Source organism: Leiobunum rupestre, chromosome 3 (genome assembly GCF_980474605.1).
Source record: "Leiobunum rupestre chromosome 3, qqLeiRupe1.1.hap1, whole genome shotgun sequence".
Classification (NCBI taxonomy): domain Eukaryota; kingdom Metazoa; phylum Arthropoda; class Arachnida; order Opiliones; family Sclerosomatidae; genus Leiobunum; species Leiobunum rupestre.
In genome coordinates this window covers 22,715,167-22,740,145 of record NC_143386.1, presented here as the reverse complement: position 1 = coordinate 22,740,145, position 24,979 = coordinate 22,715,167, and the positions used below count along the sequence as shown (strand labels likewise).

General features: G+C 34.2%; 1 protein-coding gene across 2 annotated transcripts; it reads left to right on the top strand.

Annotated features, from left to right (window-relative positions):
• Positions 1 to 16,275: 16,275 nt before the first annotated feature.
• LOC149949829 (retinal dehydrogenase 2-like) lies at positions 16,276 to 24,525 on the top strand. 2 transcript variants are annotated; one of them, XM_090167934.1, is made up of 12 exons: positions 16,276 to 16,432; positions 18,914 to 19,018; positions 19,966 to 20,106; positions 20,459 to 20,585; positions 20,658 to 20,719; positions 20,793 to 21,035; positions 22,371 to 22,473; positions 22,544 to 22,728; positions 23,383 to 23,705; positions 24,137 to 24,211; positions 24,285 to 24,324; positions 24,396 to 24,525. In XM_090167934.1, exons 1-12 carry the CDS (start codon positions 16,394 to 16,396, stop codon positions 24,423 to 24,425), a joined length of 1,473 nt encoding a protein of 490 aa, XP_090024060.1. In that variant the 5' UTR covers positions 16,276 to 16,393; the 3' UTR covers positions 24,426 to 24,525. The 2 variants fall into 2 exon arrangements, with proteins under 2 accessions (XP_090024060.1, XP_090024061.1); XM_090167935.1 differs by lacking the exon at positions 24,396 to 24,525 and having other exon boundaries at positions 24,285 to 24,345.
• Positions 24,526 to 24,979: the final 454 nt, after the last annotated feature.

Sequence of the window (24,979 nt, the reverse complement as noted above, 5' to 3'; positions counted from 1 at the left end):
GGGGGGCGCAAATTTTTCCACGAACTTGCATGCTTTAATCAAAAAGTGCACGATTTGAGCAAAAAACCTATGTTATCCTCTAAACTAAACGTCGAGCAAAATGGTTTAAAGGAAACTATAAGCTTATGTTTTGGAAGAACATTAAATAGTAATTTTTATTAAGTAACGTGGCCTTGTTTAAATGTGGTTCTTACGTCACAGTCTCTAACTTTTACAAGTCTAAGAGTGCGCGCTTCAGACTAGAGGAATATAGGATTTCTAAAGCACGACGCGTGCATGCAAATCGCACGTGCGAAGAATATACTAATAAGGCTGTGTCTTGTGACGAAAGAGCAACATATGATATGTTTTATTTTTATTCATTTTTTTCATAGAAATATCTATTGAACAAAAAATTTATGTTTCAATAGGTGTTTCCATAAAATAAAACCATACAAAAATAAACTATAAAATATTTTTATCTACGTCAAGGGCTTAAGCTTTTTATTACTTTATTGGCACGCACGTTTCGCACGTCGACTTTAAATTCCAAAATCTTTATCGAGTCGAGCGCGCTCTCTCTATCTTCAATAACTATAGCTTGTGACGTAGAAACACATTTGCAAGTGACCTCCCGTATTATGAAGAAAACATTTGGCTTACTAGGGCCAAAAATTCTCAAATATATTGATATAAACCAAATACTCTAAGAAATAATCATTTGAGGCAACTTCTTTAAATTGAATTCACATTCGCGGGTTTGTGCTCCGTCTCGTCGTGACGCCATCCAAAAAGGGGAGGTCAGTGGTGACCTCATAATCAACGTTCTCAAACGTAATAAGATAATGGTAGAATAGGGATCTAAGAATTATCTTTTCGCTAAGAATGCGCGACATGTGTTTATTCCTCTGGTAGTCTTAACAACGCGTGCTTATTTTATTGGTAGCCTTGACGACGCGTGTTTTAAAATGAATAATATACCCTTAGCACGGTCACGCCATTCGTGCCGAATAGTTTGTTTTTAAATTTCCATTGAATAACTCTAGCTCAAAATTAGGCTCGCAAGAAACAATCCTGACACGGAGCATCTATGTCCATTGACGGTAGTCCAAGTTTATAATGGTGACGGAATTTTTTAGCTTAGATCAAAAGTTATGTTTTTCAGTTTTTAACCCCAATTAACTTTACAGCTATAGCTTCCATCTTTTATATTTTAGAAATTTATCGCTATTTTCGTAACAAATCTCTTGATCTTTTTAGTTTGTAGTTCTACCGTATTTATGATGTTAAAACTGGGCTTTACTATTGGCTTCGTTCGTGAGTAGTTTGAACTTTGGTCAGAAGTATCGCCTCCTACCGACTGAGTTTTAAATCGAATATGTGAAACCTGTCTGCTCATTCAAAATTATCTCGATATAAAAGTTGAACATATCAGATAAGAAACATTCATATCCAAAAGTCGTTTGCTATTTCTTCACACATTTAGTTGACAAATATTAAAGTAGATGACGCTTCTTTTCTAAGCTCGAAGCCTATAAAGTAGATGGCGCTATCTTTTCTAAGCCCGAAGCCTATATAGAAATCTTTAAGTGCACGGTCATTTTAGGTAGTTCTAATTTTAGTTTGTACATTTAGGATTGTTCTTAAAACTATTTAGTAGATGCTCTGTTTTAGCTGACGCGTGCAGGGCTCTCTAAAATACACAAAGTATGTACTCGACTTCTAATATGCATTTTGAACAAGACTGAAAGTTTATAAATCGAGCTTGAACAGCACTGCCACTCTTACATTGTAACCTGGCAACACTGCCGGTACTAGGCCTATTTACACACCACGTTGGAGCAAAGAGAATTAAGGGAAGGAGTAGTCACTCTACCTTCCACTGTTCTACTCAGTATGCCGTGGTGGGAATGAAATGGGGGGGGATGAAAGTGAAAAGTACTGTTTCCGTCTTCCACTTATTCGAAATTTCGACTGCTATTTTCGTAGAATTTTTTGGAGAGAGTTCGCGCCGGCGGTGCCGCTGTTAGTGAGTAAATTAGGATCGTCCCCTAGCGATTTGTGTGTGCACTGCCTTATTATAGAAGGCAGTGGTGTGTGCAAGATAGTTTTAAAGTTTACGTAACGAAGTTTTGTTATAAGTTTATTAACGAGCTGAAATAATCCATGAAAATAACCGCGCATGGATTAGTAAGAAATAAAATCATTGCATTTGTATGGAAATATGGAAGTTAGTGTTGGCCTAACATTTATGAATGTTATTGTTATTTACATATTTTATATTTTAATAATAGAATAAAAAGATTTACAAACCCAAGACTTGTGTATATGGAACATGCTGTTCTAAAACAACTGTGAAAACAGGAGCTGTGTATGGAGCTCCGGGTATTTTTTTTAATAAAATTCCCTTCAGTGAAGACACAAGTTGAAAAATGCCGCAAATTTGTTAATGCTTGTGGCCGCCCTGGTTTCAGCATATAGCAACTTTAAAAGATCTACATATATTTGCTCACTGCACTTCGTCGACTTTGCTGGTCCAACTTCAGAAAATCCGGATCAAATACCACTCTTTGACTTATATCCCGATTTAGTTCGTAACTAATATCCCGTAAGCTCATGCTCAAAAGTGTCTTATCATTTTACTCTTAATAAGTTTTACATTACACTTGCAGGTTAAATCAACGCCATACGAGTAAAATATTTCCCAGTCACCAGAAACATTGATGCTTGACGATGATTCAATGACCCAAAAGGTTGATCCCAAATCTTTAATACGGAGTTTGTCTCCACCTTTGGGATGGTCCCTAGGATTGTAGGAGTATACAGCAATTTTCAGCAATGTTAAAGATAACTATAGGTATTGCTATTACTACATCTAACTTTTAGTAGTGGTGTATAAATTCTGATATATATTATTAGGTTTTTGCAATGTTCATTTGATATAAATGAAACTGAAATAGTGTGTGAAGTTAAAATTATGGGTCGACCAGTTCCTTTACCAAAGGAAACCGAGTAAACAATTATGTTAAAAACCAGAGATGATATTTTAGTGTTTAAGAAAATTAAACAAATATACGTGCTGCCCGGGAAATAACGATATGGAACTAGTGTGTTTATATAAAACACAACAAGCAATCAAAAAGAAAACCAAAAGTTTTTATTGTGAAAAGTTAAAAGCAGTGTTCAGCCAAAACTGTCAGGGGTACATGACCTCCAAGAGAAAAAGATGTGTCGCGTGCACTATGTACCTATCAAGTTTGAAGAAACTAAGATATTGAACCAAACTGAAGGCACAAAACACAACAGCCAAGAAACTGATAAAGAAATCGAAACAACGAGTATTGCAAAGAAATCGAATCAATGATTACACTTTTAAAAAGTAGAAGTAAATGTGCAAAGACTGTACCTTGTTAGTGATAAAAAACTGGTGTACTAACTGGATTCGTTGACATTATAATGAAACGCACAACCAATTGAACGACATGGAGAATGAAATTAAAGGGAAAACTACTCCACCTCTAGCAACTCATGTCTTGCAGCTGATGATCCGAGGAATAACTGACTTCTCGAACCAGATAAGGGTAAATTGTTTGGGGGCTTATTGCCCCTTATTGCAAAATGTATCGAAATTATGACCTGTCCGATAAAAAGTCTATCTCAAACCTACAGAGTCACTGCCATCTATTGCCGGTTTACGATAGCTGTTCCAGAACCCACGGTGATTCTATTGCGCGACTCCTCGTTGGTAGTATTTTCGAGGAATCCTTCCTATGGATATCAATAACAATGTTTCTTGATATTTTTTTTTCCAAAGGCGTGCTTGCAAGTCCTGGCACGTATTGCCAGACGATTCTTTCGCTCCTAGTAACGTAACCACACTTGAAACACTTAGAAGAAAACTTGTCTTGGTCTAACCCTAACAATTTTACTGGTAAAATGGAACAATAGCCCCGCCACCCCCTTTGCCCCCCTTTCTCGACCCCCCTTAAAGTACTTTTTAAGGAGATTCCAATGGTGCGAAAATTATTCCCCGCAAAGCATTATTTAAAAAGTTAATTAAAAAATGCCCAAAGACTATACCTTGGCGGCTGACGGCGCTGCGCACTCGTGTTGGATGAGGTACTTTTTGGATAACGTAGGACTGATGACGAAAAAGAAGAAGGCTGAAATGCAAAAAAGTACTAACTTTTAAGGGTTGGGATTTTTCCCCGTATTTCAACGCATTTAAGGCTTTTTTAATCTTACTATGTCATATTATATGTCTTCTGTGTGATGTTGAATTATACAACGTCGAATGTATTCTAAGTAATGGCGCTGACGGCGCCGCGTACTCACTTCGCTCGAGCGCTGGGGGCGCCTCCCCAACCCCATACTAAAAAAAGCTATGGGCCATCTATAACGCAACCTAGAGGACAGCACAAAGCCTGACGCATCAAGTATCGTCAACCCGATATTAATACAACTAACCTAATAATATAAATAACCTAACCTATTTTCCCCACCAAAATCCCTAAAATTCGTTGAAATACCGCGAAAATACCGAAAATAGTAAGTTAGTAATGTTTTGCATGTCCACATTTTTCTTTTTCGTCATCAGCCCACGTTATCCAAAATGCATTAAAATCTAGGAATTTAAAGAATCGTCCTACGGAAAATTCACTGCAAAAGGCCAATGTTTAAAAATTCATATCTTTGTAAATATTCATTTCCGGCAAAAAGTTATTTAACATTAAAATAACCCCCTACTTGCCCTCTATAATATATATATATATATATATATATATATATATTCTACACTTTACCCAAAATTTCTGCGTTAAATAACGCTTTAAATCACTCTCCTCGTCGCCAGTATTAACAGAATTAGAATATTCCGAACTTGCGGAACTACGCGAAGACCCGGTATCGGACATGGTTAGTGAAAAATGAATACGGTTTGGGAAATGTTTCTTTCCTACCTATATTGTAGTTCGCCGTCATTTTCATCCTTTAACAAAAGTTTTGTTTCGGGCACCGTCATTTTAATCCTTAGACCCGACGTCAACACGTCTACTACAGTAGCATATTTCGAAAATATTGTGGCCCTACTGGCGCCATCAGCATATTTCTCGAATATTGCAGTCCTACTGGCTCCATTACCACTCCCAATAAATAAAGAAAGGCTGATTTTCGACCGGGAAAAAACGGCGCGACGGCGAGCTCTCTTCGCCGCGAAGTGAATTCTACGCCCCGAACCGTTCGGTTCGTACATCTTTAAATTAGAATATCTTTAAAATTAATTATTTGCGGCTTATAATTTTTGCACCATTAGATTCCCCTTAATAAGTACGTTGGTATGGTGTAACTAAAAAGTGGAAAATAGGTGGCGGGGCTATTGTTCAAAATAGCCATTTTACCTTCAAGTCTGACGCTTAAAGGTTCGCCCGGCCACACTTAACTGTCTCACAATCTGACGTTCAAACCGCCATATTATCATTCTGTTGGGTGTATTGACGCTTTCTCACCTCAGTATCTGAATATATCCTCTGTCATGAACCAGGCCCGTCTTAAGACCTTTTGGGGCCGTGGGTTAAATTATTTTTTAAGACTTTTGCGATCCCCAACGGTCAGCCTTTATGTCCGTTGTCTAAATTCAACTACACAATAATCAAACCAAAACTTTTCAAAAGTATAAGATAAGACTACTGAAAATAAGATTTTTACTGACAGTGACTCGCTGTTAGGTTTTAGAAATTGTAGGTACCGTATGATACGCGATGTGGCGATGAGTCAAATTACTTTAGACGTAACTAAAAGATACATAATATTAAATGAGCATAAATAATATTTACCAACTAAACCCTTATCCCTAGCCGGGGCCCCAAAACTGGCTGGGGGCCTGGGCTGTAGCCCATTTAGCCCATGCCTTAAGAACGCCCTGGCATGAACTAGTCATAATAAAATCATTCGTCTAGTGAAAATTACCCGGTTCAATACGGGATTACATTCCAGTACAATAGTTGTTAAATTGCGAGGGGCAGTTCACTCCCATGATTAAATCTGCACTCTTGGTTGATTAAATAGGATTAAATTTGAAGTCTGTAGCTTTGGCTTTATTGAATTTAATCCGTTAATATGTCTCTTTTGAGATAACTATCAAGTGAATCTTGTACTTTGACCGGCCTTTTTTCTTGCCAAATCACGAATGACGAGACCCCGAATTTTATCTATTTTATGATGTAAAATGTAAAATATCAACTCTATAATAATTTGCTGGGGTAATAGTTTCATTTTGTTATAGTACGCACTATTTTGGTTCTAAAATGCATTTGCGAAAATCAGCGGGAGTTTATGATGGTACATCTTTCAAGCAGATACCATATAGGTCTTTCCATAAAATATTTCTACGTCACCCACCACCAATTTCGCTAAAACTAAACAAAAAGTGAGCTTTATGTTTTGCATTTTCCGGTAAGATTTCCCCAAACATTTTGCACGGAGTTCAGGTTAGGCTTAGTGAATTTGGAGTTCAAACTGATTTTAATTTATTTTCGATACTAATTAAATGAATTATTAATTAAATTATCATATCAACTCTCTGGAAGTATTTTTAATGCTTAGATATTTACTGGCTAGTATTTTATAATAAACAACAATAATTTACCTGATACACTACTGTGGCTGTCAATGAAATGTTAAGCCTTCGTTCACGAGGCTATAAACTGTTCAACATCAACGAAACCGTACTAAATTTTTCAGTATTTTAAATATTTAAATCTTTTCCTTTTATGACTAGTTAAGTAAATGAAATATTTTATACCTTAAACATTTGATATAACAAATTAAACAATATCACTTGGATTATCATTAATCCGCCGTGTTTTGTAAATAGGGACAAGGCAGTTGGGGGAGGTAGAACGTCACTACGCTCTATCTCACACTCCTGAAAATCCACCCACTGGGGAAAAGCGCGCGAAATTAGCTATAACGGTACGATGTCGTGACGTTTCCCTCCCTCAAAATGGCGTCAAGTGCCTTGTCCCTATACCTACACTTGGTAGCAGACGACATACCGAGCTCAAGGGTAAAAACAAGGAGTAATATATATAACGTTGATTTAAATCATCCTTGCAAAAACCGTTTTCCTTCCCCCTCTTACCGTAACGAACATTTTATGGAAAGGTCTATTGAGAATAGAGGTATACTTCTTTTGATATTTATACTTCTGATAATCCTAATATTAAGTAACATATTATTTATAAAATAATTACACTTTCACAGTGGCATAAGGTAGCTTCCTCGGGTACAAGCTTTGACCCTTATTTATGATGAATGTTTGGCTTCGCCATTGCATTTTTAAATCGTGTTTTACTAAACAATTTTTTTAATCAAAGAAGCAATGACTGCCACTTATTTATTTGTGAAGTAAATAATTGTCAACGAAAATTGTCTAATCCCCATCGGTCTAAACGTAACAGAGTTCCCAGCGATTTAAAGATTTCGGCCATTTTTAAAGATGGTGGGCAATGGCGGTTGTTTTTTTTTATAGTTAGCTTAGAAGGGACCTTCGAGAGAGACACACTAGGGACAACGCAGCGCATTACAAGCCTTCAGCAGCAGTTCGACCGGGAAAGTACCACGTACCGACCATTTTATTGATTGAAAACTACAAGCACCTTACGGTTACTATGACGACGGACGCGAAAAACGATCCGGATTGAACAGACTCAACAGAGAGCGTCTTCGAAACTAAAACATCGTCTGCTCAATTACAATCGACACTATTCATTGAAAGGTGAAGATAGCTGGAAAAAGACAAAGATGGAAGGTGAGTTTTTTCTGCAATTTGTGTCACTTAATGAACCTTTTATTTATTTTCTACGTAAAAATTGACGAATTCCATATGTTTGATCGAAAAACTTTCATTGAAAAATAATATTTGATATATTGACAGATTTTTACAAGTATTTTTAAATTTCCAACAGTAAAATTTTCTATAGAAATCTAATAAAAATAATAATAAAACCTGTTGCGCGTAAGTCACAAGACAGAATTTTGTTACTATGGTCATCGCACGTTCGATTTTCACGCGCATCTTCTAGCACGTGCTTGTAAAAGTTAAATACAGTGAAGTAGGAGCTGTAATAAACCAATAAGGTCACTCTATTGTATAAAAAGATCTATAAAAATTTACTTTTGCCGATATTTGCTTGCACTTTTAAATATAATGCAGTTGACTTACAAGGAGACGACAAGAGGTGATTTTCACTGATTTTTTTTAAATTTGGGGGACAAGTAGACCTTTATGTAACTTGAAATTTGCCGAAAGGAAAAGTTTCGACGGGATGTAGTTTTGCCATGGCAACCAAAAATGTTTTTGATTACTTAAAATCAACGTTTCCCTATGGGAATTAACAGCAAAAAAACGCTAATTTTTAAATAAATAAAAATTATGTATAAAAAATGTGCATGGGTAAATTCAGGTTAATTTGGGTAAAATTTGGTTAATTTATTTACACGCATTTACCCAAATTAACCCCTGAATTAACCCAATGTAAAATTTATTTTTATATAATATTTTAAAAAAAATCAAACCATTAAATCTGCGATTTCTCTATGTTAATTTCCATAGGGAAATGTCGGTTTTAAGTTACCAAAAACATTGGTTGCCATGGCAAATCTAAAGCCCGTAAAATTTTTACTTTTGGGAAATTTTAAGTTACATAAAGATCTAGTTATCCCCCGAATTTGAACAAAATCGGTTAAAATCATTATTAGGTTTAGAGAAAAACTTCCAATAAGAAAGTTGTACTTCGTCACATTAACATTATTTTTCTAATTGGCATTTTTGCTCTTAACCTAATGGTTCTCGAGATAATATTAGTATGACCTTGAAGACATGGTTCAAGGTCATACAATTTTCCGAATATTAAAATCTCCCACCATGACGAGATGGTCTAGCAAATTTCGATAATGTAACACGACTTGTTTTGGAGTTATTAGCGCTTTCTTGCAATTTTCCCTTTTACGACATTTGTGATTTTGGTAAATGTTTCTCGACTTCCTATTGGTCGAATCCGATTGCATCTACGCTATTTAGACTTAAAACGTGACGGGGAACACTTTTCTAATTGGAACCAACTTTCTAACACTTACGGTTCTGGAGATAGTTTTTGGATGACCTTGATGACATAGGTTTCCCCCTACACACTTTATGCGACCTAAAAATTTCAAATTCGTACCTAAAACTGTTTTGGAGATATTGACGCTGGTCCATATTTTAGTGGACACCCTGTATAAATTGTATGGAATGATAGACTCTCCAATTAGAAATCCCCGCCTTTGGTCAACCGTGGAAGCGTGATAATCTCCTCACGCTATTTGCAATACATATTTACCAATACTTAATCTCAGTACAAACTAATAACATAATTTATAAATATTTTACAACTAAAAGTACACTGTCGAAACCTAAATACGCACTAAACGGCAAATTATTGTTCAAAATGAAACTATTTATTTACTCCGCCTTTTTTAGTAAAATTTGAATATCACTAAAGTAGTTGTTTCGAAAACTATTCTCTTTAGTTACTCACTTGGAAATTTTAAAAACACTAAAAGAAAGTTTTCACCATACAATAAAAATCAATAATTCTGAAAACGCAGCAGCTTGTTTTATGGGGGAAAAAAATAATTTATATTGTAAATCTCTCTCACTGAAACAAGTGCTTTTTATACGCCTTGCTAGTCTTGTATGTAATTAATTAAAACTTCTTTTTTTAAATTTCAATTAATTTACCAAATTTACCCCCATAAATGGTTCAATACTTAAAGGAAGAGGGCAAAGTATGTCGGCCTCGAGAACCGATTTATTTTTTACGCCGTTGCAGTCGAAACCCTGGGTTCATTTGGCAAGGAAGGTCTCGGTTTGGTTCATGCCATCGGTCGGAACTCAGAAGATTCGTCATTTGACGGGTGAAAAACGCTCGGTCGCGTTTCTCATTCAACGCATAGCAGTCACTATCCAACGTGGCAACGCCACCTCAATTCTGGACACTTTTCCGTCGAGTTCTTCTTTGGAAGACGTTCTGTTTTCTTTACCATAATGTGTATACGGGTATTTTTTGCTATTTTGTACAAATTTGTTAAATAAATAGATTTAGAAGTGAATACTTAAAATATTTAAAAAAATTGAGGGTAACTAAGACTTGGTCGTTTATATATTTAAATACGACCATGAGAAAAACGTATCTTATTACACTCAATAAATCAGGGCCCTGCAGGGAGTGTCTGTTTTCTTACACAAGTTGTAAATTGGTTTTCCAAGGAAGAATTTATACCGCGCGAAAACATTTCCCTCCTTGGTGTTACCACGTGGTTCAATTTCGGAGCATAGCGCCGATTTGATGTGGTTCAGCGGCGGTGTTTCGCCAAAATAACCGTGCGGCGGCGAGTTTTGCCATTTTTTCAAACATTCTCGTCGGCGTTGATTTATTTCGGCGGCGGCGGCGGCGCAAAGGGGTAAAAGAGTATCCCCCCTTTTGAAAATTTGGACCAAAATTTCAAACAAGTTTTTGAAGGAAAAAAATAAAGTTACGTTGGAAAACATTCGGCGGCGGGATCAAAATTTATCGGAGGCGGCCATAAGAAAAAAACTCGGCGGCGATTCGGCGCTGGAGAAAATATCGGCGGCGCTAGGCTCTAATTTCGCTCTCATTCGCACATTTTCGATTTTCTTAGCTCACCGCGTTTTTATTATATTTCTTTTGAAAATTGCCCTCCCTTTTTGTTTTGTTTAATGGAAACGATTTGTCGGTAAGCTCAAAATCTTCACTTTCCTCGACCATTTATGCGACAAAGAATGCATGGATTTTTCTTTCGCATAAGAACCCCGATAGGCGCCGTTATATAAAATAGACAGGGCAAATATGACTCTATTTTGTTACAAAGGGAAAGGCTATGGCCGATAGCTAATGCGCAGTCGTTCTTTTTACCTATAAGATAATTTAACCATCTACCCTTTAACAAATCAAATCAGCCTGGTATTCAAAATCTTAAAAGGAATATAACTTCAACGCATTCTTTATGGGAGACCCCGTCACAATTTGGACAAAAATTAACAAACACTAGCCAGAAATAACTACAGCTATATATAATGAAGCCGAAAATATTGGACTTTTTGCTTCCCCCTCCCTAGCGTGCAGAGGAAAAAGTCAAGTATGATAAATATATACATTATGGCCAAATATAAGTCATAGCATTTTAGCGCCTAAGATCGCTTATGTCCCATTGGGTCAATTCTCATTCGACCGCCTGTCCCATTCGACCGACATTTTGTTTCCTCACAAGTGAAAGCATGAAACCTAACCTAACCTAACCTAAACTAACCTTACCTTACCTAACGTAACCTAAACAAACCGTACCTAACCTAACCTAACGAAATAAACAGATTTCAATTTATATTACTTTTTCGAATAAATGGGATTCGACCCAATGGGATTGCAAAATTAGAATTCGATCAATTGGGAAAGTATATTTTTTGATTGAGAATTCGACCCAATAGGATTCTATCCAACGGGAATATACCCCTAAGATCCATCTAGTTAAGAAAATATTATTATACATTTGTTTAGTTTCAAGAGTCTGACGAAAAAGCAGTTAAATAATTATCTGCTGAGAGTAGCGGCCGTCGAACCCTTGAACTCCTCATATCGTGTATCTTAAAATATATTCAAATGGTGTACGCGCTGCTTTTTCGGATTGAAGCGCTGTATTTCAAGGCAGATAAAACCACATGTACAGCATGCACATCAATTCTGAGCGACAGCTACACCTAAAGCTGTCAGTAAAAGCCAGTTTTCAAACGCTATAGCAAGTCACATCGTTCATTGGAACGAATATATATTTGTATTCTACCGATCCATACTGCTTCAATATACATCAGCTTCAATTTATTTTCCATATAATTCATATTTTGGAGTTAGAAGTTTATGATATATCTAATGAGAGAATTGCCTATTACCTTACATTGGCAATGTGTTTCTATTGAAATTGTACTTTTGTGAGTTCATATTGATTGTTAGAAATATATTTTGGGAAAAAATACCAATCGCAGGAAATACTATATATTGAATAACTTAAGCTATTATATGATAAAATATAGTTCATAAACAAATAAATAAATACAACTAAGCAGTTTAATTTGTGCGAAAAATGTTAATCCGTCATACGGTGTTCACATTCTCGGTTTTGGCGGAAAAGTTGAGGTCCTTAATCCTGCGAACTTTAATTTTTTAATTTTTAAACAATATTATTTAATATGGTGGTAATAATAATACCTTCTAAATTCAGACTAAAATAATGTAAGGGATATGGATTAAGTTAGAGTGGTAACAAGGTTTTTAATATGATAAAACTTCGTAAATTACAATTGGTTATTATAAAAAAGTAAACTATCCATACAAAGTAAAACAGTTTTAGAAACTACATTGATTCCATGATTAACAAATTGGGGTGACGGAGTGGTTAGCAATTTCACCTCACAGCTTGTGTGAAAACTTGGAACCAGTTCTTCTGGGTAGAGTTTGCAAGTTCTCCTCTCAGTGGCTAAAGGGGTTTTCTGCCGAGTTCTTCGGTTTCCCTTTCCACAAAAACGCTGGCCACAATAATATTAAATAACCAAATTTAATATAATTATAACTAGTTTTTAATTGAGATTTCCGCGTGAATAACCCAATTTAATATAATTATAACCTGTTTTTAATTGAGAACTTTTCACGAAAATTTTAAATATAAGGACGTGGAGAGCAATCAAATTTTAAATTTATTATTTGTGATCATTGAAATTTGGTTCGGTTAATGACAAGATGTATATTAGCGATCATTAAAATTACCAAACTTGTTATTTTGATATTGATTTTTTTATATTTTTACGGGTTTCGGTTGTTGTCGGTGATTTAGAGCCCGGGGGAAAATTAAAGAAAAGTAATTAAATCTCTTATTATCATATTTTCGTAATTGCGATTAGTGAATGGCATTGGTCAAAAAAACAAGCTACCATGGTTTAATATTATGATATTTTATGGTAGGTAATTAGTCGAAATTTGACGCGATAAAAGAAAGTTATATCTCATTATTATTATTATCATTTATGGTATGTAAAATATGTATTTATGATAGGAACACCCAAATTAAAAAATGGTTTGTTTTTGTAAAGATCGGATAAATTAATTTCAAGGTTAAAAGGAACCACCTATGGACTGTAATGCAAAGGTTGATAAAATTAGCGAATTAGTAGATTAGTCCATTGTAAAAAGGGATAAAAAAGCTAAACCCTAAACAAATTTGAAGAAAATTTAGAAACTTACATAGCTCGTACCGATAGGTCTTCGAGCAAACAAAAGACGCGAAACTCGGACCAGTAGATCTTCGAGTGAAAAACTAAATTAAAAATAAATAAAATAGCCAGAATTTCCAACGGTAGACCGGTTTCGTCCTAGTTGGAATTCGTCAGTACCGTGCAAAAATCTGGCTTGCGACTACTAAACTGAAGAGAGAAACTAAGCCTAAACATTAAATTAGGGGGAGAGTGGTGGAGAATAGTAAATACGAAATGTAACGTTAAACGGGACACCCTCTGTGAACTGTAATGCAAAGGATGATAAAGTTAGCGAATTAGTAGATTAGTCCATTAGAAAAAGGGATAAAAAAGCTAAACCCTAAAACTCTGGCTATTTTATTTATTTTTAATTTAGTTTTTCACTCGAAGATCTATTGGTCCAAGTTTCGCGTCTTTTTGTTTGCTCGAAGACCTATCGGTACGAGCTATGTAAGTTTTTAAATTTCTTCAAATTTGTTTAGGGTTTAGCTATTTTAACCCTTTTTATAATGGACTAATCTACCAATTCGCTAATTTTATCATCCTAAATTAATTTCAAGATATTTTTAAATATTTCCTTTTTACGTAATATAATTGATTTATTCATTATTCATTGCCTAAACACCGTAACTTAAACTAAACCGAAGTTAATTAATTTCATTTATTATGTGGTTTGTGTGGAATTTTCACTGCTATAATACGCTAGTAGTGTAAATCGCCAGATGACTTGGGCCTAAGGTGGAGCCTTGGGTATTAGCCTACTAATAATAATAATAATAATTATTATTATTATTCTTATTGAAATTTTAATAATACACTTCATTCAATGAAGTTCAATTTATTAATAAAAAATATATTTAACATAAAATAATAATAGAATATTATAAAAATAAAATTATAATAACTAAATTTTAAATGTTTCAATTTCAATTAAATTAAATCTTTACATATACCATTGTTACGGTTTTTCAGAGATTTTCCAGAATTATCTTCGCGGATAATAAAGATATACAATTTTGTCTAGTCAGTCCTTATCGAGGAATGATGAAGAGGTTCAATTAGGTGCCAGGTTATTATTCCATTTTGAAAAGAAGAGTGTGAGCTACTCTACAGCTACGGCATCCCCGATATGCTTATCAAGCGCGACTAAAAACAAAGATATTCCGGTCTTGGTCCTTAGCCTTGAAAACGGCAAGAGACAGAAGCCAGGGGCCAGCAACAGGATTTCGAGACTAGCTCTCTTTATCTCATCTTGACTACGGATTTATTCCGCCGCGTCGTAGATGGCACAAGAATTATAATCTGATAAAAGGACAAATCTAATAAATTTCGTTTTTGTTGGCACCACTGTCAAAGGGTGGAACGGCCTTTGAATATCTGCGAACTGTATCCCAGGGTATAGTGGGAAAGTACATAGAGGGTTTCGTTGTTTCGTCGCTGTTTTTTCTAGCAATATGGTGCCTTTACTAAGTAGATCTGGTGGTTAAAAGCGTTATTGGAAGTACATTGACATTTAATAGATATTTAGGATTAATTAATTAAAAATAAATTAATCAATATTAAATGAAATAAATAATTAATTAATTGAAAATAAATAAATAAATTGAAAATAAATAAATCAATATTAAATGAAATAAATAATTAATTAATTGAAAATAAATAAATCAATATTAAATCAAATAAATAAATAATTAAATAATTAAAAATAAATCAATATTAAATAAAATAATTAAAAATAAATCATTATTAAATTAAATAATTAAAAATAAATCAATATTAAATAAAATAATTAAAAATAAATCAATATTAAATTAAATAAATAATTAATTAATTAAAAATAAATAAATATTAAATTAAATTAATAATTAATTAAAAATGTTGTATTAATATTAAATGAAAAAAAATTAGTTGATTAAAAAAATATTAAATGAGATAAAAAATTAGTTGATTAAAAAAAATATTAAATGAGATAAAAAATTAGTTGATTAAAAAATATTAAATGAGATAAAAAATTAGTTGATTAAAAAGTATTAAATGAGATAAAAAATTAGTTGATTAAAAAATATCAAATGAGATAAAAAATTGGTTGATTAAAAAATATATTAAATGAGATAAAAAATTAGTTGATTAAAAAAATATTAAATGAGATAAAAAATTAGTTAATTAAAAAAATATTAAATGAGATAAAAAATTAGTTGATTAAAAAAATATTAAATGAGATAAAAAATTAGTTGATTAAAAATAAATAAATTAATATTAAATGAAATAAATATTATATTAATATTAAATTAAATAAATATTAAATTATTATTATATGAAATAAATATTAAATTAATTATTAAATAAATATTTTATTAGTTTTTAATAATTTTTTTAAAAAATTTATATTATATAACATTTATATTACTTTTTAATTATATAAATAGTAAATTAAATTCATATTAAACTACATTTATTTTACATATAAAGTTAACTTATTATTATTTAAACTTATATTACAAATTAATTTTATAAAAATTACTTTTATATTACATACTAATATAATAAAAATTACATATTAAATTAAATTACATTGTTATTACTTATTTAATTACATTAAATTAATATTAAATTGCATTGTTATTACTTATTTAATTACATTAAATTAATATTAAATTGCATTGTTATTACTTATTTAATTACATTAATTTAATATTAAATGACATTTTTATTACTTATTTAATTAATATTTAATGACATGTATATTACTTATTTGATTATATTAAATTAATATTAAATTACATTTATATTACGTATTAAGTTAAGTTTATATTAAAATATTACTCTTGTTCTTTCCTCGCCAATGTTCGGGTTTACGAATGTAGATGGCAACATAAGCAGCGGACTACACTTTCCCCTTTGTCACCTTGTTGTAGAGCTATATACGCAGCTGGAAGCCTTTACAGCTCACTGAATCGTCTGCGAGTGCCTCCGACGACGAAAGAGGCAGTCTAGTCGTTACAACGAACTACCCAGTCGCAGATAAAGTTCGCGCAACGCGTAAACAAGAAAACCGAAATGGGTCCCAGTCCAAACGTCGAAATCAAGTACAGTCAGGTAAAGTTCGTTTTGCTTTTCTAATGATAATTTTAAGATTTTTTTCGTCGTTTACAAATTACAATACTGAAGTCTGACAAATAATGTATTTAATACTAATGTATAAAAATAAGTGCCCCCACAGTTTTTAATATTCAAAAGTAAGTACCTTTATCGGGAATATAACCTTGAGGCGCTTCCCTAAATGTAGTTATTAGAAATGGAATTTCAAAAAAATACAGGAAGGTATTTCGCCGGTTGTATTTTTCTTTTACGCGTTAATTTGAAATTGATGTACTTCAATTTTTTTTGTATTATTTATGATTCATTGCTGCACTCTTTCGTCGGGCTCTCCGTGAGGTTGGCTTGCCTGAGTCCTTTGGCCCAACCCTGCCCTCACTGTTAAATTTCCATCCCTTCCCGAAGGTCGTGCTCGTTCGGGATATATGAAGCTATTGTCTAGGTTTCTGAGTACACTCTACCACTTTTAAACTTTTTAATGTCTACCAATTCTCCCTTCTTGGTAGTTGTGCTTTAGTGTGTGTCTGTGCTTTATTGTGTGCTGGTGTCTAAGGCCTTGGGTCAACACCAACTTGTAAATATAAAAAGAAAACAATATTCATTGCTTCAGGCCGTCAATTTGGCTGTTAAATTTTTATTACGTTAACAAGCAGGGAAGTAATGATGTAAGCTTACGGGTTACATATTGTGATAAGACTACGAAATAAGCAAGTTCTTATTATAGATCATATCTAATTAACAAGGTCGTTAAATAAATAATTATTTATACACGAACTTCATGTCTTGTTTGACTAGTTTCAGTGGTGACAAATATATCACACTTAAATGGCCAATATTTTGTTAAATTATTTTTTTTTAAAACTGCTTACATTAAACAAACTATTTTTACCGTGTATTTCAATCATTTTTATAGTCTTTTAGTACAGGGACCTCTTATCGAAGTATTTAATTGAAATAAATTTTAATTTTCTAAAATACGGCTTTTACTATTATTATGAAAACGGATAATACTGTACTTACTATATACTTTGAAGAATCTTACAGCGCCAAGGAACCCTATAAAGATGATCCATTTACGACCTACTTATGCTTAAATTTTACTTAAATTATGGTTAGGACCGGCCGTTCTTTTATTCTATATTTAAATAATCACGATAATTAGTTTATGTGTATACCGGGTCCCGTCTAAATGATATAATTAGTTTATGCGTATTTCGGATAAATCCTATGATTACATTTTATGTATGACATTAAGATGTGTTATTAAATTAGGTGTTTAGTAAATTAATCATATTTAGTTGGTAAGGCTAATAAAAGAATGGTCAGGCTTCTCAAGTGTGCCAGTTTAATTTGTTCTTTTAAAATTTGCGTGAAGACTAGGAATTCCTAGTAGACCAATTGTTCATAGATTTGCTGGGTTCTTAAACAGAAGCTTATTATTTCAATGACTATAATTTAGTCATTGAGGAAACAAACTTTATTTTTATATGAAAAGGTACAATTATGTATTTAATTTTCTTGAACAGCTTCAGGCTAAATATCAAGTAAGAAAATATGTATTATCGATCGATATAATTAATATTAACTTTTTAATCAGATATTTAAATTTTGAAAGATATACTTTTAAAAATAACTACTGGTAGATTAAAGTTTATTATCGACAAAGTTTAATTAAATCGTGGGAACTAAATCCTTGTTACTACAAAGATAATAATAATCAGGTAATAACGGTATTTGTTGCCGCAAGTCGTAACGGCTTCAAAATTGGAAAATGGTCGGTTTGCACAGAGACGCCAAGAATGTTAGGCACGCGCCTAGGCGGGTGTAGGCGTCAAAAGAGGCGCCGACTCATGTACACGTATTTGTACGCCAGCGTCCTTTCAAAAATCGGAACGGAACGTTTTGACGGCGGCCAATGTATTTACGAATGATATACAAATTTTCCCCCCATCGTCAGTTTCGCCCTAAAATCCCCTTCTCCATCCCCTCTGCCCAAAGCAACAAGCCTAGATTCCCGGCCGAGGGTGGAGGCTGATATTTTATAATGGTTGTTTTTATTTTTCAAATTGTTACACTGGAAAAATATGGTTTATATGTAGTGAAATATTACATTTTCATCGTTTGGCGCTTTCTTTTGAAATGCTTAGGTGGATACTTTTCTCATGATATACATTAAACACTTTTGATAAAAAAACTTGTTAGAGTGTTTAGTCTTATACAACCTTTCTTCGTGTTAAGAAATCCGTGTTCACTTAATTCTGAACAATTTTTTCAAAACCTACTTTTTCCGAAATAATTCGTCCTAGTGTAAAAAATATATATCAAAGATAAAAAGGGCACGGTTAGATTTTAATAGAACTTATATAAATATATTTGAAATATTACAACGGCTACCGAAATAATATGAAAACATTAACTATTATTATAATACTACTAATAATAAACAAATAATTAATGTTTAACCAATATCATTAAATACAGTTATTCATCAACAATGAATGGCGTAATGCAGCCAGTTCCAAGACCTTCCCAGTTTTAAACCCAGCCACAGGAAAGAAAATCGCTGATGTTCAAGAGGCCGACAAAGTGAGTGCTCGCTGAAAACCTCATGCTTTTTGGGTTCTTTACCAAATATTGTTTAATTAGTTAATACAATATTTAATTATGAATCCGAGCAAGACGAAAGTTTTTGAAAAAATAGTGCACTTTAATAAGTCCATCCCATTACTAGCGCCATTTCTAGATTTATTGCTGAATCTAGACAATTTCTAGAATCCCAAAGAACCTTTCCAGGCCCGTGGTCACGGGGGGAGGACGATGCCCCCTCAAAAATAAATGTTGCCCCCTTAAAGGGAATATAACCTGCAAAGCAATCTTTATGGAAGACTCCTTCAATTTTTCAAATGTCCCTGTACAGTGGCGCCAAACATTTTTAAAGCCAAGGCAAGAGCGGCCAGAGCTGCAAACGTTGGTGTTCCACACCAAATGCCTGAGGTTATATTCCCTTTAAATGAAATTAATTTGCCCACCACCTGCTCCCTCAATTTAATCCATTCCCCGTCAAAGAATTTTCTCGGCCCCTTCATTTTTATTAGATTTTTAAACTTCTATTCGTTAAAATTTTCCTTTTGGACCACTTGTCTTTGTCTTAAGTCTAGATCGTTATTTAAAGGTAACTATTTCTTAATAAAATAGTTGTATAATGGTCTGCTTCAGAAACCCAGTTTTTTTTCGGTTGAACCCCAAAAACATTTCAAGGCGCCACTTATGTTAATTTTAGAAATTAGGTAACGAAAAAATGTGCCCCCTTACAAAAAACTACTGCCCCCTTAACGAAATTTTTCTGGCTACGGGCCTGCACCTTTCTAATTAATATTTTAACAATGAATCGAGTTAGGACTTCAATCACTAGATTGTTGAATTTCGACTGTTAATTTTATTCGACAAGCACGAGACGCTAGATGAAAAGTCGATCTCTCAAAATTCTATTATTGGTTGGTTTAAACAATAACTACATAAAACGTCTTTTCCAGGCCGATGTTGATATTGCCGTCAAAGCTGCTAAAGATGCCTTCAAACTGGGTTCGACGTGGAGGACGATGGACGCTTCCGGAAGAGGGCGCTTGATCAACAAACTCGCCGACTTAATCGAAAGAGACACTGACTACTTGGCCGTTAGTTACATTCTTTATGTATTTGTTTCAACGTACGATACGCTAACTGTAGCAGTGGCTTAACCAGAAGGGCTAATAACCACGTCACTTAACTGTTTCTTTTCTTTTCCATCGTGTGTTTCTCCTACGGAATTGAATTCTGACTAAGCCACTTTGTTGTAGTATCGTCCAATAACTTTTCATTCTTCTTGGATTCTGGTTTACAACCAAAGCTAATAAGCAGAGTACTCTAATTGAGGTGTAGCCTTAGAAAAATATATCGCAAACTACTATTCTCAAAACGTTTCAATTTATGCATAAATTTGAATTTATTTAAAATTCATGTAAAATTTATTCGCTTATTTCCTTCTAGAATTTGGAAACCCTAAACAATGGCAAACCATTGGCTGAAGCCATTTTTGACATGGAATGCGCTATTGCTACATTCCGGTATTACGCAGGCTGGGCTGATAAAGTTCACGGAAAAACTATTCCATGTGGTATGAAAATCGCTAAACACATTTGCTGTAGGATAAAAGCAATTTTTAAAAGTAAAATTTAATTTGATACAGATGGGAATTTCTTTAGTTTCACCAGATTGGAACCTGTTGGAGTTTGCGGTCAGATAATACCCGTAAGAATTTAGAAACTCGGCAATACGCCAAAGAATGGTGGATAAAAGTGGGTTTCTCTCTTTTTTACTTAAGTGGAATTACCCGGTCGTCATGTTTTCGTGGAAGATTGCCCCGGCACTTGCCGCCGGAAACACTGTTGTACTTAAGCCAGCTGAGCAGACGCCATTATCCGCTTTGTACGTCGCCAGCTTGATCAAGGAAGCTGGTTTTCCACCTGGAGTGGTGAACGTTGTGCCCGGTTACGGTCCAACAGCGGGAGCGGCCATCGCTTCGCACATGGACGTTGATAAAATTGCCTTCACCGGATCAACCCAGGTACACCCAGCCCCAACTGATTTGTCAACTTATCTGTGTATATTTAGGATGTAGTTCCATATTTAGATTAGTGGAAAATTTAAGTGGATATCTTTCGCTTGTTCGTTACTAAAATTGTATACCTTCTAACCTTAAAGAATCACTTTACATCGTACAGTGAGTTGGGAAAATAGTATAACTAAAGATGTGTAAACTACCAGTAATCTTTATCATTAGAATTATTACGTATCTTAATACCAAATTTTCAACGCTGTACGTGCTCTGATCACTAAAAGATTTTCAAACTACAGTCTCGCTTGCACCGTGAAGGCTACATGTAATTCCACGGATAAACTAAAAAAGCTGATAACTGAGGTTAAAAATAATGAAGTGTAAATATGATACAAACTTTCGTGATTGCACATGGCAAAGTTTTTTCCAGTTTATAAGACTGGTAGAAGGTGAAACCGAAATATGATTTAGTAACAGAGGTTAACAAAGGTTTTATAGCGCGAAGGACATATTTTAATTATCCCTCTAGTTATATTATTCGCAATTGGCCCCGTCAACTATTGTCACTTGCAATGGTAAAATGGGGATATCCAATTTTATCGTTCGTTAAGACATATAGTCGTCTGCTTAAAAACGAACTTGTATCTTTTTTAGTTGGAAATTTCGAAAAGTTAAATTTTTAATAAGTTTAAATTTTTGGTCGAGAACAGCTGTAGTGTAGTTGGTATCCGTTACTCGAATCTGATCATTTTGTAAAGACAGAATTGAAGTAAAGCCCCATCAAACTAACTACTGTACCTAGGAATCCAAACGCCGGCGAAAGGTTTGCTCAGGTCTTTAAAGTGTAGTGTTTGTGAACATCCCATTAATGACCTCTAATTATGGTGACAATAGAACCTTTGACTTCATTACTGTTTCTGTGTTTGAAAGCGCATCTATTTTTATATCGCTATAGAAGCTTTCGTTAAGTCAACTAAATGATCTAAATCGATTTTATTATTTCCTGATATACAATTAAACCACAAGTTGCATACGGTTTTCAGAATTATTAGAATATAGTATTCATAGCTATATATTTAGGTGAAAAATATTTACCAATCAAACATATGAGTAGCTGGGTTATTTAACACAAATAGAGCTATAGCAAACTAAATTGTCGATCATAACCAAACCGAAATAAAATTCCCTAAATTCACTTAACTAAGATTTTTTGATGGATTTAATAACAATAATAATCAGCTAGTTAATGTCCCATGCACCACCGTAGGTGAAAGTCAGCGAATGACTTTTAAACTCCTTTAACCAAAGAGTCAACGTTACTTAAATATATAAACAAATTTGCAGGTTGGGAAACTAATCCAAGAGATGGCTGGACGTAGTAACGCCAAAAGAGTCACTTTGGAAATGGGCGGAAAAAGTCCTTTAATCATATTCGATGACGCCGATGGTAAGTTGTTAAATACTCTTTATTAAGAAAATTAATTTCTTATTTCTAACGTCTTCCTACGAATGCGCAGTTGATGAGGCAGTGTCGATCGCTCACGCCGCCGTTTTCGCCAACATGGGCCAGTGCTGTTGCGCCGCAACCAGAACCTTCGTGCAAGAAGGAATTTACGACGAGTTTGTGAAGAAAAGCAAGGCATTGGCTGCTAAGAGAGTGGTTGGTGATCCCTTCAAAGACGGCACTGAACAAGGGCCCCAGGTAAATTATTTGCGGGTCTATTTGCGTGTTTGAAAGACACTAAATCATAACCCGCGTTAAATTTACAATTGTTTAAAAGGATGGTTTACAGTGGCGTAAATAGCGCCCCCGCAGACCCCGCGGCGCGGGAGGGGGGCGAGAACTAGGGGGTCCCCAACGTTTATGATTAAAATTGGTGCTATTTAAAAGGGCCCCGAGTCGTTTTTTGCGGGGGGCCCGGAGTTCCTAGTTACGCCACTGATGGTTTAGCTAGTGGTCTTACTAGTTTCGGTCAGACCACTAGCTAAGTCTTGTTATTAAAAAAATTTGAACATGCGCAAATACGCATTAATAAGCCAAACACATTTACGTTTCAAAACTTTTAACCTATATATTATGTTAAAATTTATCATCCGATGATTATAATAACCGCATTAGAGATATGTTTACCCTTACTTTTTTCTGAAATTGGACCGATACTAATTCGCTTTTGATGGAAATGTGGTTAGAAATTAAGAAATAAAACGCAAATCATATTCATTCGATAAAAGAATGATTGACACATGCATAAATCTGTCATGGAATTACATATCAATCAAACCTAGTTTTAAGAGGTTTTCTCCATTAAAAATATTTTTAAATGTAAAAGCAATGTATCTGAACCAATTATTGCAGGTTGACAAAGAACAATTCGACAAAATATTGGATTTGATTGAATCTGGTAAAAAGGAAGGCGCCACTCTGCAAACAGGTGGAAGTAAACTGGGCTGCGAAGGATTCTTCATTCAACCCACAGTATTTTCTGATGTCAAAGATACCATGCGCATAGCTAAAGAAGAAATCTTTGGTCCAGTCATGCAAATCTTCAAGTTCAAAACTTTGGAGGAAGCCCTAGAACGAGCTAATGCGACCATATACGGCTTAGGGTCTGGAGTTCTCACGAAAAACATTGAAACCGCTTTAACATTCGCCCAAGGAGTGCAATCCGGATCAGTATGGTAAGCACGGTTTCCATGTCGAGGATTTTGACAGTTTTAAGCCTCTAGCAACAACACTGTCTTGTTGAAACGAAACTTAAAATATCAAAAGTCAACATATTCCTAGGTCGTTATGAAGCCATAGTGTTAAAATTCAATCGATGTTGGATAACATTTCACACAATTTTAATGGCAGCTCAATACACCCCAAAGTGTCTCAGATGCTTTGCTTTGAAAATTCGGAAAAGGTTTTAAGACCCGGAAAACAAAAGGCTTGGCGAATTTCTACTTATTAGAATTACACTCTTTGTAGAGAAGAGCGTAAATGATGTTAAAAGAAATTGAGCTGAACGAATGCCTGTACCAAAATTAGCATGTTTTGTGGGGCAAGCTTATATTAATCACCTTGTGTAAAGAAATTATTTGTAAATTAAAATCTTTTGTATGTGCAGGGTAAATTGCTACGATGCCACTATGTGCCAAACACCCTTCGGAGGATTTAAACAATCAGGCCATGGAAGAGAATTGTAAGTTTAATTAATAAATGTTACAAAAATACAAATAAAAATAATTTAAATATGAAATATTGTGTGGTTTCAGGGGTGAAGACGGTATTAAAGAATATCTCGAAGTGAAAACGGTAAACTTTATAGTCAAATAAATTATAATAAACGTAACACTAAGTCCTACAATAACCTTATGAATTTCTAGGTAACCATCAAAATGCCGCAGAAAAATTAATGATCCAAATAATATATCGCACCAAAAATTCATTGATACCGGTATAAAAGTGTAATTTTCTATGAATAAATTTTGTATTTGGTAATTTTTATCACTTCAACTTCGTATTTTAAATTATAATTCATAATATTCAACGACTACAGTTTGCAAATTATCTAATCTAGTTGGTGTCTACCTGACAAAATTACATCGTCCAATGAAAATGTCAATAAAAGCAGTACTGATTTGGAAACATTATACAAGTAGATACTGAAACGTGAGTGGGTTGGCGGAGAAGTTAGCACTTTCAACCCGCAGCAAAAGGAGCCGGGATCGATTCCAACACTGAGTGAAAACTCGAAACCACTCCTTCCGCGTAGAGTTTGCAAGTTGTCTCCTCACTGGTTAAAGGGGGTTTCACCTTTCCAAAAAAACTTATAGAGGTTCACGGTAATAGTTAGTGTAGGGAACTTTTGGCCCACGTTGAATGAAGGGTTGGCCACCACCCTCCTACGCATTGTAACCCGGCCACTTTTTTAAGGATTAAAAAGTAGCTAGATGACTTGGGCCTAAGG